This window comes from Bidens hawaiensis, unplaced genomic scaffold, assembly GCF_021521415.1.
Source record: "Bidens hawaiensis isolate Kalapana, Puna unplaced genomic scaffold, B.hawaiensis_p1.1 tig00028814_1, whole genome shotgun sequence".
NCBI classification, from domain to species: domain Eukaryota; kingdom Viridiplantae; phylum Streptophyta; class Magnoliopsida; order Asterales; family Asteraceae; genus Bidens; species Bidens hawaiensis.
The window spans coordinates 48,442-67,645 of NW_027494737.1; the positions used below are offsets into that span (position 1 = coordinate 48,442).

General features: G+C 35.9%; 1 protein-coding gene across 2 annotated transcripts; it reads left to right on the top strand.

Moving 5' to 3' along the window:
- Nucleotides 1-13,021: 13,021 nt before the first annotated feature.
- Nucleotides 13,022-18,636, top strand: LOC143577809 (putative E3 ubiquitin-protein ligase ARI2). 2 transcript variants are annotated; one of them, XM_077061537.1, is made up of 6 exons: nucleotides 13,022-13,153; nucleotides 13,483-13,515; nucleotides 13,935-14,214; nucleotides 16,832-17,303; nucleotides 17,548-18,087; nucleotides 18,162-18,636. In XM_077061537.1, the coding sequence occupies exons 1-6, from the start codon at nucleotides 13,043-13,045 to the stop codon at nucleotides 18,262-18,264; spliced, it is 1,539 nt and encodes a 512-aa protein (XP_076917652.1). In that variant the 5' UTR covers nucleotides 13,022-13,042; the 3' UTR covers nucleotides 18,265-18,636. The 2 variants fall into 2 exon arrangements, with proteins under 2 accessions (XP_076917652.1, XP_076917651.1); XM_077061536.1 differs by lacking the exon at nucleotides 13,483-13,515 and having other exon boundaries at nucleotides 18,162-18,635.
- The last annotated feature ends 568 nt before the right edge of the window (nucleotides 18,637-19,204 follow it).

A 19,204-nucleotide genomic window follows, 5' to 3' on the forward strand; every position in this document is an offset into this window, starting at 1 on the left:
GTTTATTTTCTCCGGTAACATTAAATCTTATGTACCCGAATCTAACAAAAAATATTTAATTATTTTTATAAAACATAATATCATTATCTTTTAAATACATTATAAGAAATGTTGAAAATACTAGTTAGAAAAATGTAATTAAAACGCCTTTTAAATTTTTAAAGAACACATTTAAGCTCTATATAAATATAAACACATTGTTTTATTTAGTTTAATAAAACAATTTAAATCAGTGGTTTTATAACTTTTGTTTAAAGGAAATTAATGAAAGAAACTAAATATTTCAAGTTTTGATTTGATATTATAGAGGGTGAGGTATGACAAGTACAAAGGAGATACGTTTACCCTGACCCAATAACTAAATATTTCCAATTAACAATTGAGCGTCTTCTCATTCTCATTTCATCGTTAGTTGCTTTCAGTTTAGCATCAAGATCGTTCTTTGACCTCAGTAGACTTGGTATGATGTCCATTGATTCTTGAGACAACCCCAAAATAAAATAATAGTTGAATAAAAAGTTAGGCCGAAGAAATGAAATGCGAAAAAACCATCATCATCGATGAAGTACCATCCTTTTAAGTGCTGAAGAAATGACCCGCGAAAAAACCATCATCATCTATAAAGTACATCCTTTAAGTGGATAAATCGTCCATCATCCCCTACAAATTTGCGATAGAGATGGAGAGCATACACAAAGTATTAATGGTAATCAAGGGTGAAAGGAAAAATGCATGAATAAAGTTTGAAAAAAGTTACCCTCACATGAAAGTCATATGGTATGACTTAATGATAAAAACAACCAGCCTAAAGAACAAAATATATGTTACTAAAAGTTCACATAAAAGATGTTTAACGTACGTTTAAAGATAAACGATGATACCCACAAGTACATAGAAAGTAATTTTGTGTAACATTTCGGGTTTTCCGTTTCCATCGGTTTTGTAATCTTTACCCGACCCGGGTTCGGATATTTTATCAATAAAGTTCATTGTTGCTTATCATTTTACCTATTTATTTATTTTATTTGATTATAACTATAATTCACGTGCAATATCTACCCCAAACTAACAATTGATCCATTTTGCATGCAACCTCAAAGACCAAGGACCCGATTGCAATTATTATTCAACTTGTTTCCCTCCTCCTCTCCCTCTCCCACCGTCGATGTACACACCCCCATCTTTCTTGGACCATAATTTACGGATTAAATCAAGAAATTGACGAGAACAAATCTTTAGCCTACCTTATACGCGTCACACTGACACTCCAAACATGGAAATTTGTTACAAATTGACAGCTATGACGTTAATATAAACCGCGGATGCCATTGACTCAATACACTATAAATACTCGTTTACAATTCAATTAAACTCGCCCACACGTCCTCAACTACCTCACGAACCTAAACCCTAACTCATCCGCACCTGCAAGGCCGTTCAGACCCGTCTCGTGTTCACACTAGAGCCGCCACCATATACTCTTGGTTCTCCCTCAATTCAGTAACATATAAGGTAATTACAAGGTGCATTCAATTCGTTTTTGCCCAAATGACATTAACCCTAAAATAATTGTAACAAACATCAAGCAATTAAACCAATTTGAAACCTAGGGTTTGAATTGGGGAAGAACATAATCCGAGTAATCCGTATTTATATTACATGTTCTATTGTTGTAACAAGTTAAGGCGCTGGCCTGATGGCCAGCACCTGTGTTTGTAAAGCTTGAGCCGGCCTGGGGCGCGGGTTGGAGTCCTCCAGGCCCGGTTTTTGATTTTCTTTTTTTCTAATCTTTCTTTAATGTATTATTTGAATACAGCGCTAAGTAAACATTATTTTAATAAACCGAACCCCATAACAACTCTTTTCTTTTCATATTTACGAATAAATATGTGTATATATATATACTTGTTTAAATGTTATAATTGAGTCTATATAAATATATATATATATATACACGTACATATTATACACATACACTTTATAAATAAGATGTAAATTTATATTCTTTTTATGACTCTCGTTAACGAACCAAATTATATTAGATAATCAAAATATTTCATTTAACTTTTCCGTTAATGTATATATATTATTTGTTTTACTTATCAAACTCAAATACGAATCAGTAAATATGATAATTAAATATTAATAATAAAAATAATAGTAATAATAATAATAACAATTATAAATATAACAATAGCCTTAATATCTAACAATAATGTAGCTTTCAATATTTTTTTTAACCACATCGAAACCCGTCATAAAACTTAACCTTTCGTTATGACCATATTTAACTCACTTTATCATTAACGTCTAGGAATAATTGTCGGCAACCCTCGAGGAGCTTGATCGTTTTCCATCCTATCATTTTCTTTATTATCTCATCCTCGTTTATCCTACCCTATAAGGTAAGTAAATTCACATCCCCCTTTTTACCGCTTTACAATTTTGGGGGCGTTATGCGTTCAGAACTAAATTATTGTTTTCACTACGATTCCACTATATGCGTAATTGGAATTGCTCGATTAGTTGATATGTGCAATGTGACTATGTGTTTACTTTATGTTGGTTGGTATCCTCATCCTCATTAGTATGATCATACGCCGTTAAGTTAAACCGTTATCATTACGATTTGGTTGAAAAGACAACTTTTATTTATTGTTATACTAGTTGTAGTGATTTTCAATTATCGCACGGAATTGTCATTTTATTATTATATATACTCAAAATCGTGGTTTACTTGCTCAGCTTTATGTTGACAAAATATATATTTTCACGTATGGCGGATGAAGCTTTATTGGATGAATCAAGTATTGGAAGTAGATGAGACCTTAGGTTGCTTGATGATTGAAGAACACTTTTTCTTGTTTTAAATTATTTATTATCGATTTGTAACGTTATTGTTAGACATGTTTGTGCTTTTGAAAATTGTTATATGAATGAATAATTTAGATATTGACACGTGTATTTTACTTAGTGTATTCTGAGCTATGATACAATCAATGTCTCGCCCCGGCATGTTCCGCCGTAGGTTGGGGTGTGACAGATTGGTATCAGAGCCGAAGGCTATAAGATAGGTGGTTAGACGTAACGACGTAGTAGCATGCTTAGGGTCCCTTTACGTGTTCCTATACGTGCACCCTACTTGTTTAAATTTTGTACATAGCTTAGCATATTTATATTGTTCATCATATACAATTGTATACAAAGGACACACACTTAATCCGAGGCTATGCCTCACCCTCCAAAACTGAATTGTTTTCAAAACTCTAGGACGATTTTTTATCGGGAAATTCCTTAGGAATCCCACCTTTTTGCTCCCCTCTCCTTGAGGATGATTCGTTGGACGGATATGTAGTAACTGGAAGAGGGACGCACTTGTTTACCGAACCCTTGACACCAAGGCTTGCGAGCCTAAGGAAGTGCAATGCGCATAAATCTCAATCAACCGCGAGACCTGGTTGCCTTCCTGGAGTGTTCGGTAAGGGTGTGGAACTTATTAGGCCAAAGCATATCACACCAAACGTACCCGAATCTACTACCCTCATTGTATCAACGTGGTCATGTGACGATCACATCCTTAAATTTATAACCGAATTCACGGTGATTTCGTGGCTAAACTCGGTTTTTCCGTGTTGTGTTTTGTTGATCGGATGGATGAAGTATGTACAATGGGGTGGCTCCCGAACTACTTCAACCATCTACCTCAACACCCCCTCAAATTCGATTTTCGATATATTTTGTTTATTTGGTTTTCGATATTTTTCATTTGTTGGAAGAACCCATGGTGGTTCATGAAGCCCTAACCGACAAATGAACCCATGTATTTTAATTCACGTTATGTTGTTATATATATATATGTATATATATATCTATTTTTCTCAAAATTTTAAAGATGATAAATGTTATATAATCAAGTCTCGTAAATAATGAAAATCCTCAAACACAATCCCAACCTCAATGCACGATTACTATATTTCGTCAATTAATTATACCTGCAATATTCACCCGAGTCTTACAAATTTTACACCTTTTACCCCTGCAGTATGTCTTCTCGCCTCATCAACCGTGGCCGTCGCACCGGCAACTCTGGCCGCAGCACGTCGTCCCGCATTGCTAAAGGTATTGTGGAAGCCCTCCCAACGATCATCTCTCAATTGCAAACTGTGAATGCTTCTTCATCATCCGCAACTCCTAACCCAAATGCTTACCCTCTCAAACAATTCAAGAGTGCCAACCCGCCCGAATACCTCGGTATCGACGATGCTACCGTTCTCCTCCAATGGTTCGAAGAAATGGAGAGCATATTCCTCCATTATGAATGTCCCGAGGACAAGAAAACCACTTACGCCTCGAGTATGCTTAAGAAGAATGCCTTCAATTGGTGGAATGGTGTGAAGCGCACGCTTGGCGCTGAGGTTGCCATGGCCTTGCCATGGGACGATCTCAAGAAACTCATGCTCAAGAAGTTTTGCCCGAAACATGAGCTTCGAAAGTTGGAAGAAGAGTTTTGGAACTTGAAACAAGAAAGAGGAAATGACACCGTCTACAACGACCGTTTCCATGAAATGAGCCTTCTCATCCCTCACATAGTCACTCCCCTTGAACGTGCAATCGATAAGTACATCTCGGGTTTGCCTATGCAAATCCAAGACTCTGTTCTAAGTTGTGACCCTCAAACCCTCCATGATGCCATCACCCTAGCCGGTACCCTCACCGAGAACCACGTTAAGGCCGGGAATTAACGCGGAAGAATTCCAAGAAGCCCAATGATAAGCCCACACCTGAGCCCACCAAGGAATCCAAGCCCGAATCCTCTAAGCCCGAATCCTCCAAGAATAACAACCACAACAACTCATCCCACTACCTCAACAACAAGAGAAAACCCAACTCCCAAAATTATGTGTTAGCCCAACCGCAAGCCCAACAAGACCCTCCAAACAAAAAGCCCTACACCGGCCCACACCCGTTTTGCAACACTTGCCAACGCCACACCTGACCCAAGCCACATATCGGGTGTGCACCAATTGCCACCGATTCGGCCACCTCACCCAATATTTTCGAGAGGCACCTCGTGTGCAAGCCGCTCCACCACAGTTCGCACCATCAAACCAACCCAACCGAGCTATCCCTCGTGCTCCAATCATTAACCCCGTTAGAGCTTGCTACAATTGTGGTGACCCAAATCACCTTCTCAACGCGTGTCCCGACTCGCCCAAGTTCACCAAGCCTATGTTGCACCACAACCTTACTACACCTCCCAAGCCTATCAACTGCAAACCTATCAACCCCAAGTACCTCAACTCATGGCTCCTCCAACTCTTCAAGCTCAACCCATGGTCATGCAAGCCTATCAAGCTCCAACCTCTCAAGCTTCAACCTCTCAAATCCAAGCACCTCAAAGAACTCAAGGCCAAGCTTTCACCATCAATGCTCATCAAGCCCGAAACTCGAATGATGTGGTGAACGTTACGTTCCTAGTTAATAAGCACCATGCTTCGGTATTATTTGATTCGGGAGCCAATAGAAGGTTTATTTCCTTTGATTTTGAATACATACTTGATGTGCCCCGTAGTAAATTATCTAAGCCCTTCACGGTAGAGATAGCAAACGGTAGTTCGATCACTATTGACTCCGTCATTCGAAATTGCATGATTACTCTCAATGGGAAAAAGTTCTCTATCGACCTTATCCCTATGCAAATGGGTAGCTTCGATGTTATCATTGGTATGGACTGGCTCTCTCTCCATCGTGCCGAAATTTTATGTTTTGAAAAACTCATTCGAATCCCTATTGATGGAGGCGTGATTCTAAACGTTCGTGGTGAAGGACCATTCTCAAAGCTAAACCTCATGTCTTGTCTCGAAGCCCAACTTTACTTACGCAAGAAGTATGTCTCCTTTTTAGCCCACATCACCGCAAATTCCGATGAAGAAAAGAAACTTTCCGACATTCCGATTGTCCACGACTTCCTCAAAGTCTTTCCCGATGACGTTTCCGGACTCCCTCCCATTCGTCAAGTGGAGTTCCGTATTGATCTTGTACCCGGAGCAAATCCCGTAGCCAAAGCACCTTACCGTCTTGCACCTTCCGAGATGCAAGAACTCTCTAACCAAATCCAAGAACTCACGGAAAAGGATTTTATTCACCCGAGTTCGTCTCCATGGGGCGCACCCGTCTTGTTTGTTAAGAAGAAGGACGGTACTCTTCGTATGTGTATCGATTACCGTGAGCTCAACAAGCTTACTATCAAGAACCATTATCCCCTTCCGCGTATTGATGATCTTTTCGATCAACTCCAAGGAGCCGCATGTTTCTCTAAGATTGATATCCGTTCGGGTTATCACCAACTCCGTGTCCACGAAGATGACATACCCAAGATTACCTTCCGTACTCGTTATGGCCACTTTGAATTCCGAGTTATGCCTTTTGGTTTGAAAAATGCTCCTGCCGTTTTCATGGATCTTATGAATCGCGTTTGTAAACCCTACCTCGACAAGTTCGTGATTGTTTTCATCGAAGATATCTTGATATACTCTAAATTTGAGACCGAGCACAAAGACCATTTGCGCCATTCTCGACTTGTTACGAAAGGAACAACTTTATGCTAAGTTCTCCAAATGCAAATTTTGGCTAAAGCAAGTTCAATTCTTGGGCCACATCGTTAACGACAAGGGTATTCACGTTGATCCCGCAAAAATTGAGGCCGTTAAAAATTGGGCGACCCCGTCCTCTCCAACGGAGGTTCGTTCATTTCTTGGTTTAGTGGGGTATTACCGTCGTTTTATCCGCAACTTTTCAAAGATTGCTTCACCCCTTACCGCACTAACCCACAAAGGGAAAGTTTACGAATGGGGTTTCGATCAAGAGGAAGCGTTTCAAACTCTTAAGGACATGCTTTGCAATGCTCCAATCCTTGCTCTCCCCGAGGGCAACAACGATTTTGTTGTGTTTTGTGACACTTCTATTCAAGGTCTTGGTTGTGTTCTTATGCAATGAGACAAGGTCATTGCTTACGCTTCGCGGCAACTCAAGGTGCACGAGAAAAATTACACGATGCACGACCTTGAACTTGGTTCGGTCGTGTTTGCCTTGAAAATTTGGAGACACTACCTTTACGGCACGAAATGTTTGGTCTTCATCGACCATAAAAGTTTACAACACATTTTCGACCAAAAGGACCTCAATATGCGACAAAGACGATGGGCCGAATTGTTAAGCGATTATGATTGCGAAATTCGCTACCACCCTGGAAAAGCGAATTTCGTGGCCGATGCTCTTAGTCGTAAGAGTCATGTTAAATCCGTCTTGCTCCACTGTGTCACCATCCAATCTGACCTCCAATACCGCATATTCGACGCACAAAACATCTCCGTCACCGATGGTAACTTATATGACGAGATGTCGTGTGGCGCCGAACTCCAACTTGAAACCAAGCGTAATGGCTTGCTCTATTACTTGGACCGTTTATGGGTTCCCGATCGTGACGATCTTCGCATGTTCATCCTCGATGAAGCTCATAAGTCACGATACTCTATCCATCCCGGTGCGGATAAAATGCATGCTGATCTTCGTACCATGTTTTGGTGGCCGGGAATGAAGAAAGATATTGCAGTGTATGTATCTAAATGCCTCACTTTCTCTAAGGTTAAAGCCGAGCATCAAATGCCATTTGGTTTGCTCAAGCAACCTCCGATCCCCATTTGGAAATGGGAAGACAAAGCCATGGATTTCATTACCAAACTCCCCACTACTCAAAGTCGTAATGATAGTATTTGGGTGATTGTTGATCGTTTGACCAAGTCAGCTCATTTCATACCGTTCCGTGAGAAGTCCTCCGTAAGCGAATTAGCCCGACTCTATGTGAAGAACATCATTTGCCGCCATGGAACACCTTTGACCATCATTTCCTATCGTGATGGTCGGTTTACCTCTCATTTTTGGAAATCGTTGCAAACCGCATTGGGTACCCGTATTGATTTAAGCACCGCTTATCACCCGCAAACTAATGGTCAATCCGACAGAACAATCCAAACTCTCGAAGATATGCTTCGCTCTTGCATACTAGATTTTGGTGGAAATTGGGATACTCACTTACCACTTGTAGAGTTTTCCTACAATAATAGTTTTCACACTAGTATTGGCATGGAACCATTTGAAGCTCTCTATGGCCGAAAATGTCGTTCCCTGATTTGTTGGAACGAGGTTGGTGAATCGGAAATCACCGGTCCCGAGCTTGTTCAAGAAACTTCCGATCGAATCGCTCTCATTCGCCAAAATCTTATTGCAGCTCATAGCCGTCAAAAGAGCTACGCCGAAAAGCGCCGTAAACCTGTCGATATCAATTTTGGCGATCGAGTTCTCCTTAAAGTATCTCCATGGAAAGGGGTAGTTCGTTTTGGCAAAAGAAATAAACTATCTCCTCGTTTTGTTGGCCCGTTTGAGATCGTCGAAAGGGTTGGTAAAGTTACTTATCGTCTTGATCTCCCCGAAGAGCTCTCCAATGTTCATCCCACTTTTCATGTTTCCAATCTCAAGAAGTGCCTAGCCGAGGGGAATCTCCACATACCTCTCGACGAAGTCCGAGTTGATGAGTCTATGCGCATTATCGAGAAGCCTGCTGTAATCGTGGATCATATTGACAAAGAAACCAAGCGCAGTCGTATTCCGCTTGTCAAAGTTCGTTGGGAATCTAAACGTGGTCCCGAGTTCACTTGGGAACGTAAAGACCAAATGGAGTCAAAGTACCCGCACCTCTTCGTTACGGCTTAATTCCTAATTTCGGGATGAAATTTCCTAAAGTAGTGAATGCTGTAACATTTCGAGTTTTCCGTTCCCTTCGGTTTTGTAATCTTTACCCGACCCAGGTTCGGGTATTTTATCAATAAATTTCATTGTTGCTTATCATTTTACTTATTTATTTATTTTATTTGATTATAACTATAATTCACGTGCTATATCTACCCCAAACTAACAATTGATCCATTTTGCATGCAACCTCAAAGACCAAGGACCCGATTGCAATTATTATTCAACTTGTTTCCCTCCTCCTCTCCCTCTACCACCGTCGATGTACACACCCTCATCTTTCTTGGACCATAATTTACGGATTAAATCAAGAAATTGACGAAAACAAATCTTTAGCCTACCTTATACGCGTCACACCGACACTCCAAACATGGAAATTTGTTACAAATTGACAGCTATGACGTTAATATAAACCGCGGATGCCATTGACTCAATACACTATAAATACCCGTTTACAATTCAATTAAACTTGCCCACATGTCCTCAACTACCTCACGAACCTAAACCCTAACTCATTCGCACCTACAAGGCCGTTCAGACCCGTCCCGTGTTCACACTAGTGCCGCCACCATATACTCTTGGTTCTCCCTCAATTCAGTAACATATAAGGTAATTACAAGGTGCGTTCAATTCGTTTTTGCCCAAATAACATTAACCCTAAAACAATTGTAACAAACATCAAGCAATTAAACCAATTTGAAACCTAGGGTTTGAATTGGGGAAGAACATCTGAGTAATCTGTATTTATATCATATGTTCTATTGTTGTAACAAGTTAAGGCGATGGCCTGATGTCCAGCACCTGTGTTTGTAAAGCTTGAGCCGGCCTGGGGCGCGGGTTCGAGTCCCCTAGGCCCGGTTTTTGATTTTCTTTTTTTCTAATCTTTCTTTAATGTATTATTTGAATGCAACGCTAAGTAAACATTATTTTGATAAACCGAACCCCATAACAACTCTTTTCTTTTCATATTTACGAATAAATATGTATATATATGTACTTGTTTAAATGTTATAATTGAGTCTATATATATATATATATACACGTACATATTATACACATACACTTTATAAATAAGATGTAAATTTATATTCTTTTATGACTCTTGTTAACGAACAAAATTATATTAGATAATCAAAATATTTCATTTAACTTTTCCGTTAATGTAGTATATATATTATTTATTTTACTTATCAAACTCAAATACGAATCAGTAAATATGATAATTAAATACTAATAATCAAAATAATAGTAATAATAATAATAACAATTATAAATATAACAATAACCTTTATATCTAACAATAATGTAGCTTTCAATATTGTTTTAACCACATCAAAACCCGTCATAAAACTTAACCTTTCGTTATGACCATATTTAACTCACTTTATCATTAACGTCTAGGAATAATTGTCGGCAACCCTCGAGGAGCTTGACCGTTTTCCATCCTATCCTTTTCTTTATTATCTCGTCCTTGTTTATCCTACCCTATAAGGTAAGTAAATTCACATCCCCCTTTTTACCACTTTACAATTTTGGGGGGCGTTATGCGTTCACAATTAAATTATTGTTTTCACTACGATTCCACTATATGCGTAATTGAAATTGCTCGATTAGTTGATATGTGCAAATGTGACTATGTGTTTACTTTATGTTGGTTGGTATCCTCATCCTCAATAGTATGATCATACGCCCTCAAATTAAACCGTTATCATTACGATTTGGTTGAAAAGACAACTTTTATTTATTGTTATACTAGTTGTAGTGATTTTCAATTATCGCGCGGAATTGTCATTTTATTATTATATATACTCAAAATCGTGGTTTACTTGCTCAGCTTTATGTTGACAAAATATATATTTTCACGTATGGCGCATGTAGCTTTATTGGATGAATCAAGTATTAGAAGTAGATGAGACCTTAGGTTGCTTGATGATTGAAGAACACTTTTTCTTGTTTTAAATTATTTATTATCGATTTGTAACGTTCTTGTTAAGACGATGTTTGTGCTTTTGAAAATTGTTATATGAATGAATAATTTAGATATTGACACGTGTATTTTACTTAGTGTATTCTGAGCTATGATACAATTAATGTCTCGCCCCGGCATGTCCCACCGTAGGTTGGGGTGTGACATTTTGTGTGTATAATACTTTGTTATTTTTATATCATAATATATATACAATATTTACATTACTATATATTTTACTAGATTTAGAGCCCGTGTAATACACGGGATGATCTAAATAATAAAGTTACAAATAAAGAAATACATAATATATATAGAAAAATGTATTACATCTTTGCTTGTATCATTATACATATATTGATTTTATTTATATCACAAAATGATTTTTTCCAGAAATAAAATGAACTTAATAAAAAAATAATATACATGCAAAAAACATACTCAAGAACACTCCATCTACTGAAAATGTATTCTCTCATATAGGTATAATTGAAAGAAGTTGATTATAAACCAATTTAGAAGAGTACTTCTCATATTATAATAGTTTTGAGCTGCACAATGAAAGATATTTTGATAAGTTTGAGGGGCTTCCCGACTTTGCCAAATGACAAAAGAATAACATGTTAACCCGTTCAATTTTGTGAATGTTTTGCTTCAAGTGAACATAGTTTTGTACGACATGCTTTACAACAACATTTTAATCACTATTCAAGGAAAGTCAATACTGACACAAATGTTTCTTAGTTAGAAGCATTAATAGGCCTGGAGGTGGAATGTTGAAGGTGTTTGTCATTTTTTCCTAAATTTTAATATTCATGGGAAAAATACTCAATGTGCAAAATCCCGAATCTTTTGACTATTTCCAAAATGTCCTTAAAAACAAATTTGAAACCCAATCACATTTAAAATTCTAACTTTCATTTGTTTTATAAATTTATTTGCATTTTTAAAATTTAAAAATATTCAGATTACCCATTTTTTACCCGTAACAAATTTGATCCAAATGTAGTTAATTTGTTTTAAACGATCTATTTACCAACATTTAACCCGTAACGATCAAATTTAAGTTCCAAAAATCCCAAAGAAATCCTTGATAAAACAAAACCCACGAAACTAAATATGATAAACTTTATTATATTTGAAAGTGTTTGGTATATATTATCCTTACGATGTAACACATATATATAGTTTACTAAATTAAGCGGAAAAATAAATAGATAGATTTAAATCATATATTTATAATTTATAAATTTATATGACAATGTACAAAAAAACCAACAGATAAATGGATATTTTTAAAAAATGGATCAACTTTTATTCATATATTTATAATTTAATGATTAAAAAAAATACTTCGTAAATTGAAAACATATTAGAGTTGTTTTTTGTTTTCTTATTTACAATATTCAACAATATACATAGTGTAATATGTTTATGATAACATTTAAAATTATATTTTTTTCAATAAACATGGTTTGTTGTTAATTTTTGGATTTCACCAAGTAGTATAATATGTAAATATTAATTTTTATAAAATTATATAGATATAATATAAATAGAGCTTAAAGAAAAGTGAATAAATAATATAAAATAAGTGTAAAAGGAAAATGAATAATTATTGATTTATGACATTATTAGTTTTGGAGGGAAAAATTGTGAAAATTAACCACAAACTGACACGTGTTTATAATTATTTTACTTTATTAGAATAGATAGATTATATAAATTAAATGTTATTATATTGAAATAAATAGTAGAGTTGTTTAGTCTCATGGACCCCTACGAATCAAACTCAATAGATTGATAGTGAAGATTTGAACTTAAACTCAATCCAACCATAGACCTGCAGTAAGCATTCGGGCAACTGGCTTTCTCTATCACAGAAAATGATGAGCTTGGGCTACCTAGTATTGTCTGAGATCATGAGCATATGTGATCGTCTTTTGTCACGGGTTAACTCTATATAGTCAGACTTTACTTGTCGGTCGTTAAAAAAAATTAACGTTCTCATATTTGTTGGTTATTGAATAAACTTTTCATTATTTGTTGTAACTTTCTCATATAGTCATAGACAGCCCACGAGACTTGCTTAACGTATTTATCAACCCTATTACCCAATTATGCTACAAATAATATAATTGCATTAATTAGATATATATAGAGGGTACGTAATTGTAACTTAATACCCTATATATCACTTATTATTATTATTATTATTATTATTATTATTGCAGATCATCATTATATTTATTATACAACAAACAACACTAAATGGATTCCGATAGTAGCGATTATTACGATTACGACTACGAAGACGGTGACGGCGACGTTGTTGAAGTCTCCGAGGCTGATTCACGAAGCTCCACTGCTTCCTCTTGTAAGGTAATTAATTAATTGATGCAATCATTTTTAATTAATAAACGTAAATTTTGTTTTTTTTTAAGGTTTAGGGTTTGTTTTTAATTATGTTTTTTTGTTCAAATGAAACTAAGATCATTCATGGGTATTGATCATATTATTAAAATAAAATAATCCCAGTTTTTAAAATTGATTGAAACAGTATGAACTTGAATACTATTTGATCATCTCTGTTTTTTAATTTTTATAATTTTTTAACATTATGGACCAAGATTGATTAATGATTATGATCTGATCCTCTGTTTCTTGATTTGAATATTAATCTGACATTTTATTCTTACCTTAAATCATAGGTTATCACAAAAGAATGTTTACAGGCAGCACAGGTGAGCCCTGTTCTTTATAACATTATTATTATTATTATTATTATTATTATTATTATTATTAGCTGCACATGGTGATTAGTGACACGGCCGTTCCCGGGAATCGATAAAAAATTTTGGGCCGAAGATGAGAAAAATATTGGGTTTTTTTATTGGTTTTAAACAATTAAATTTTTAAATGGGCTTGTTGGGTTATAATTGGGTTTTGCATTTTCTTTATAAAAACGGGCTTAAATGAATCGGGTAATTTGGTTTAAACATTAAGAATACATATTCTTTTAATATATATATATATATATATATATAATTTTTAAAATTTTTTTTGGGCCTGTTAGGGTGGTCGGAACCGGCATTAGTTAATGATAAGATTTGTCTTTAATAATAAGGGATGGATTCTAAGATTATGTTATTTCCTTGTGCAGAGAGAAGATCTACAAAAAGTAATGGAGTTGCTATCTTTAAAAGAGAAGCATGCAAGAACTCTGCTTATACATTATAGGTGGGATGTTGATAAAGTCTCGGAAGTGCTCGTGAGCAAGGGGCAAGATCGGCTATATGAAGAAGCATGTGTGACGGTACATGATAATCGTGATAATTCTTCGTTACCAAGATCTTTTGTAACAACCTGTGAAGTATGCATGGAGGAAGTTCCTGCCTACAAGATGACCACAATGGATTGTGGCCATTGTTTTTGCAATAACTGTAAGTAAAAAACAAATTTTATTTAAACGTTTTATTTTAATTTTCAGAGTCCTGGTATTCAACGGGATCAGATAAATCTTAGTTTGTGCTAGACAAGTGGCCTCCACTTATTGAGGAATGGGGTGTTTGCCACTGCACCACCTTTTGAAGGTTAAAAACAATTGGTAAATTGGATTTAAATAATCCAAACTTTGAGCAATCCTAGCCTAATAGAAAAGTAATTTCGTTTGCTCTAATGAAAAATTGACTGATTTTTACCCTAGGTTGTATGTTGTTTTAACAACATAATTGAAAGTTGGGAGCAGACTCACATGCTTTTTTGTTGCGTTGGGATTGCCAGTATGGATTGCTATAAGGGGCTGTTTGGCAAATACTGAACCATTAAGTGCTGAATTGGAAAGAGGTCTGAATGATTAAGTGACTCTGAACCAGTAAGTGCTGAACTAATAAGTGTTGTTTGGTAGGACCTCTGAATGAGTGTGCAGAATGACCAATTTACCCCCTTGAACTATTTCGTGCAAGAATGAACTAGCAGATTTGTTTCCCCATTTTCATTGAAACCCAATATATGCAAATATATATATATATATAAACAAAAATGTGTCAATGTCTCTTAATCATTCTGAGAGTTTGCAAAAAAGTTTTAAATTTATAAACAAAAAAATTCAATGTACCACAAATATATATGTTTAAACATGAAAATTATATACAATAACAGAACCAACGTCTTCATTCTTGCAACCTAAACCGATGTCTTCATTCTTGCAACCTGAACCGATGTCTTCATTCTTGCAACCTGGACGTCTTCACCTAAACCGTAGAATTTGCCTAACAAAACACAGTTAAATTAATAAATGAAGCTTAAAAGATATATGAAAATGTATAGTGTGCATGAAATGGGTTTAATCTGTGAAACCGTCCCGCAAAACCCATGAACCCCATCCATGTATTTTAACTTAAACGGGTCAATGACTCTATTTTTCTTACCAAACGGTTCTGGGTATACTTAGCGGACAGTCCGGTTTACGGGTATGAGTTTCAGCCTTATAAGGTTCCAGTCCGGTCCACTTTTATATATATATATATATATATATATATATATATATATATATATATATATATGCGCGTAGGGTGCGTTGGTTCCAAACACTTCTATTACTTTGCTGTGAGATACACCATTTTGACCATCAAGGCGTATTATATACGCCATTATGAGTTTTTATCTCATAATCTATCAGGGCATACTAAAAATAGGATGATTGTGGTTTAATTTACCACATATACTTTAACAAAATCTAGCATTATGCATGTACACACAACAATTAAAGAAGACTTTAATCAACATAATAAAAGTCATTAATATAGATAACTAAAATCCGAAACAAATAAAAGGAATACTGAAATAAAACTGGGCCATCAAGCCACGCCAATAAGCAACTCATTCTGCATTAGAAGCTCTTGTCATTGGTGCACAAAGAAAAAACGAGATAGGCATTTCATCGAACAGATTGCGAGCATAAATGGCATACAACCAACACCCAATCATATGCCCGAACATACTATGAGCAAACGGAAAAAAACTTAAAACCAAGTAAGATTCATGGTGAAACGATGATGAAGGACTTGTGACCAAAACCACAAAAAAAAGGAAGCCATTGTAGACAACCAAACCACAATCCTAATCAACCGCAAAAGATAATGTTTATGCTAGGTAAATGAATAAACAAAGATTGCATTCCAATACAAATCTGAACTGGTGCCAAAACATATCAACTTAATGTCACACAATGAACCGAATCAGAGCAAATCACTATGCAAATTAGGTCACAAGAAAGTCAGGTCACAAGAAACATGAACCATCGCCAAACATTATGAAAGTCAGGTCACAAGAAAGCCTTTGTCAATAGAGTGTACTCATCAAGCAAGCTAATTAACAAGTTGTTAAATAGTTTCAATTACCACAAGAAAGCCTTTGTCAATAGACATAAGAGAAATCAAATTTCTAGAGATACTAAACTTCCAAAATCAAAGAAAGTAAAAACAATTCCGAATGAAGTCACAGATTGGATCTGAATCAATTAAATATAAATCGATTCAATATAAATCAATTAAACAGAAATCGACTGAGAATGAAATAATCAGTTGAATCAGAAATAGAGATTGAACCTGCTTAGGGATGAGGATAGAATCGATGGAGCAGAATAAAATTGCTGTTTGGGTCCGGTGGCGGTGGCGGTAGACAGTGCGGAGGAGGGAGAGGTGTTGAAGATTTATGGTGAAGAAGAGGAGACGGAGAGGAGATGGTGGGGAGGTGAAGAAGGGTATATGTGTAAACTGAATGGTTCAGCGATGATTTTGAGACTGAGCGATTAAGAGGTGGCTGAGCCATTCAGATGTTCTATATTCACGAACCAAACATGCTTATCCCTTACCGAGTCAGACCTTCACCTCTGAATGGGTCCATTCAGACCCAAACAAACACACCCTAAGTCAATGTGTAATAGTTTTGGATTAATAAACTCCAATTTTCCAAATTAAAAAAAACAGAATTTTAAGTCAAATGTATGAAAACAAGAATTTAACACTGTTTTTACATTGTTTCCTTTATTTATTTAAGGTTGGACGGAACACTTTCTGGTGAAGATAAACGAGGGTCAAAGTAGGCGCATCAGTTGCATGGCTCACAAATGCAATGTAGTTTGTGATGAAGGTAAAATCAGAACCTCTGTGAGTCAAAAGGACCCTGATCTCGCTAAGAAGTTTGATCGGTACATTCTAGAATCATATATTGAAGATAATAAAAGGGTAAAATGGTGTCCTAGTGTTCCACATTGTGGATATGCCATTCGTATCGACGATGACGAATATTGTGAGGTTGAATGCGCGTGTGGTGTTCAGTTTTGCTTTAGTTGTTCTGCAGAAGCACATTCTCCCTGTACGTGTAAAATGTTGGAGCTTTGGACCCAAAAGAACAAGAGTGGTAATGACTGGATGAGGGTCAATACAAAAAATTGTCCCAAATGTCATAAAGCAGTTGAAAAGAATGGAGGGTGCAATCTTGTCGTATGTATATGTCGTCAAGGATTTTGGTGAGGATCTTCCCGAAGAACTGATTATGTGATTATCACAATTTTGTTTTAAATGTTGAATGTAGTAAGTTATTTTTAAAAATATGCTCACATTTTCGTGTATTCTTTAAATCAAGTTACAAGGGTTTAAAAGATGTCATGATTTCTTATGTTATCCTTTTTTATTATCTTATTTGAGTATAAGATTTTAATATTTATGTATTGAATATCATATAATGACTAGCTATTTTCTGTGAATATGTAGTTGGTTATGTGGTGGAGCAACCGGTTATCAACACACTTGGACGAGTATAGATGGTCACACATGTAAAGTAGATCGTATGGCTAAAATAGAACGCGAAAAATCTGATAGTTTGCGTTATATGCACCATCTTGATCGTTTCAAAGTTCATAAAGACTCTTTGAAGGCTGAAACCTCTCTGAAGGAGGAGTTACAGTCAAAGATATCGACTATGGAAGATCGCGATAAGAATGTTGTGGATTATAGTTGGGTGAAAAATGGAGCTGACAGGCTTGTTCTATCTAGACGGATTATTGCATATTCCTACCCGTTCGCTTATTATATGTTCGGTGATGTTTTTCTGAGTGAAAAAATGACAAAAGAAGACCGGGCCATTAAACAGAGCTTATTTGAAGTGCAGCTGCAGCAGGTGGAGAGTCAGATTGAGAAACTCTCACTTTTTCTTGCGAAACCGTTTGATGAATACCCTGAAGATCAATTTAAGGATATGAAAACGAACATCATGACACTTACTGTTGTTATGGATACCGCCTGCAAGAATCTGTGAGTACATATTCTCTTGATTCATTTGACTTTAATGTTTAGATTTCGGATTCTGATCACAAAGTTGAATGCAGGTATGACTTCATTGATAATGAGATATTGCGTAATTTGGGAACACCGATTAACATAGCGCCTTATCAATCCAAGGGTGTAGATAAGGCTGTGGAGATAGATTAGAAGTTTTTTTTAATTATTGGGTACCCAATCAACCAAAACATCATAATGGGCAAAACCTTGCAAACTTGACACACATAGGGTTCGATCCGTTTTGCGGTCAGTGACGAAGTACCGATCGTCAAACCACTTGACGATCAGCTTGTATTCTTTGCCAACTCATTGTTTATCATGTGCCTTTGCCGAATTTTAAAAAAACTAAAACTGATCGTCAAGTGGTTTGGTGATCAGATCACACAAAAAGTGAAAGTATCTTGAAAAGCAATTGCAAAAGTGATGTGACACATCATGATATCAATATTTGATCACCAAACCTTTTTATTACCCATTTAACTTTATATAATTTTACAAAGGCATGCGGCAAATGGTGAGTTAGTAAAGAATAGAAATTGATCGTCGTTTGACGATTAGTACTACCACCACTCTAATTAAGTGTGTGACACACCTACATGGAACTAAACTAATTCCCAAGTGGATTGACAATCATCCTATGTGTGTCAAGTTTGCAAGACTTTGCCCCTTTGACGGTTTGGGTGATGGGGCACTTCTATAGATTATGGTTTATTATCTTTTTGAAGCTATAAACTTTTATGACTAGTTGATTATGACTGTAGATAGTTATCTATTATTTTATTTGCTTTAAGCTTGGTTTTAATAAATGCATGAGTTGCAAACAAGTGTAATGTTCAACTCAAACATTCTCTATATTTCTACTTCTAAATTTTATTTTATTTAAACGGTAATTATGAGACTTGAACTATCACTATTAGGAGTGATGCTTTTTTCAACATCTTGGTACCAGTATACAGATTTTTATTTTGCAAGTGACACCATTTCATTGCATATTTTGTAAACAACAGTATATTATAATAACGGTTTCTCTATAAAAGCACACACACTTAGTGATTAAGTGCAAGTCTTATGGTTTGGCTGAAACCATGAG

Excerpts from the sequence above, each read along its gene's own strand:
- LOC143577809 (XM_077061537.1), top strand. The coding sequence starts at position 13,043 with ATGGATTCCGATAGTAGCGATTATTACGATTACGACTACGAAGACGGT. Across the intron at positions 13,154-13,482 it reads CCACTGCTTCCTCTTGTAAG|GTTATCACAAAAGAATGTTT; the intron begins GTAATTAATTAA and ends CTTAAATCATAG. Across the intron at positions 17,304-17,547 it reads ATATGTCGTCAAGGATTTTG|TTGGTTATGTGGTGGAGCAA; the intron begins GTGAGGATCTTC and ends GTGAATATGTAG.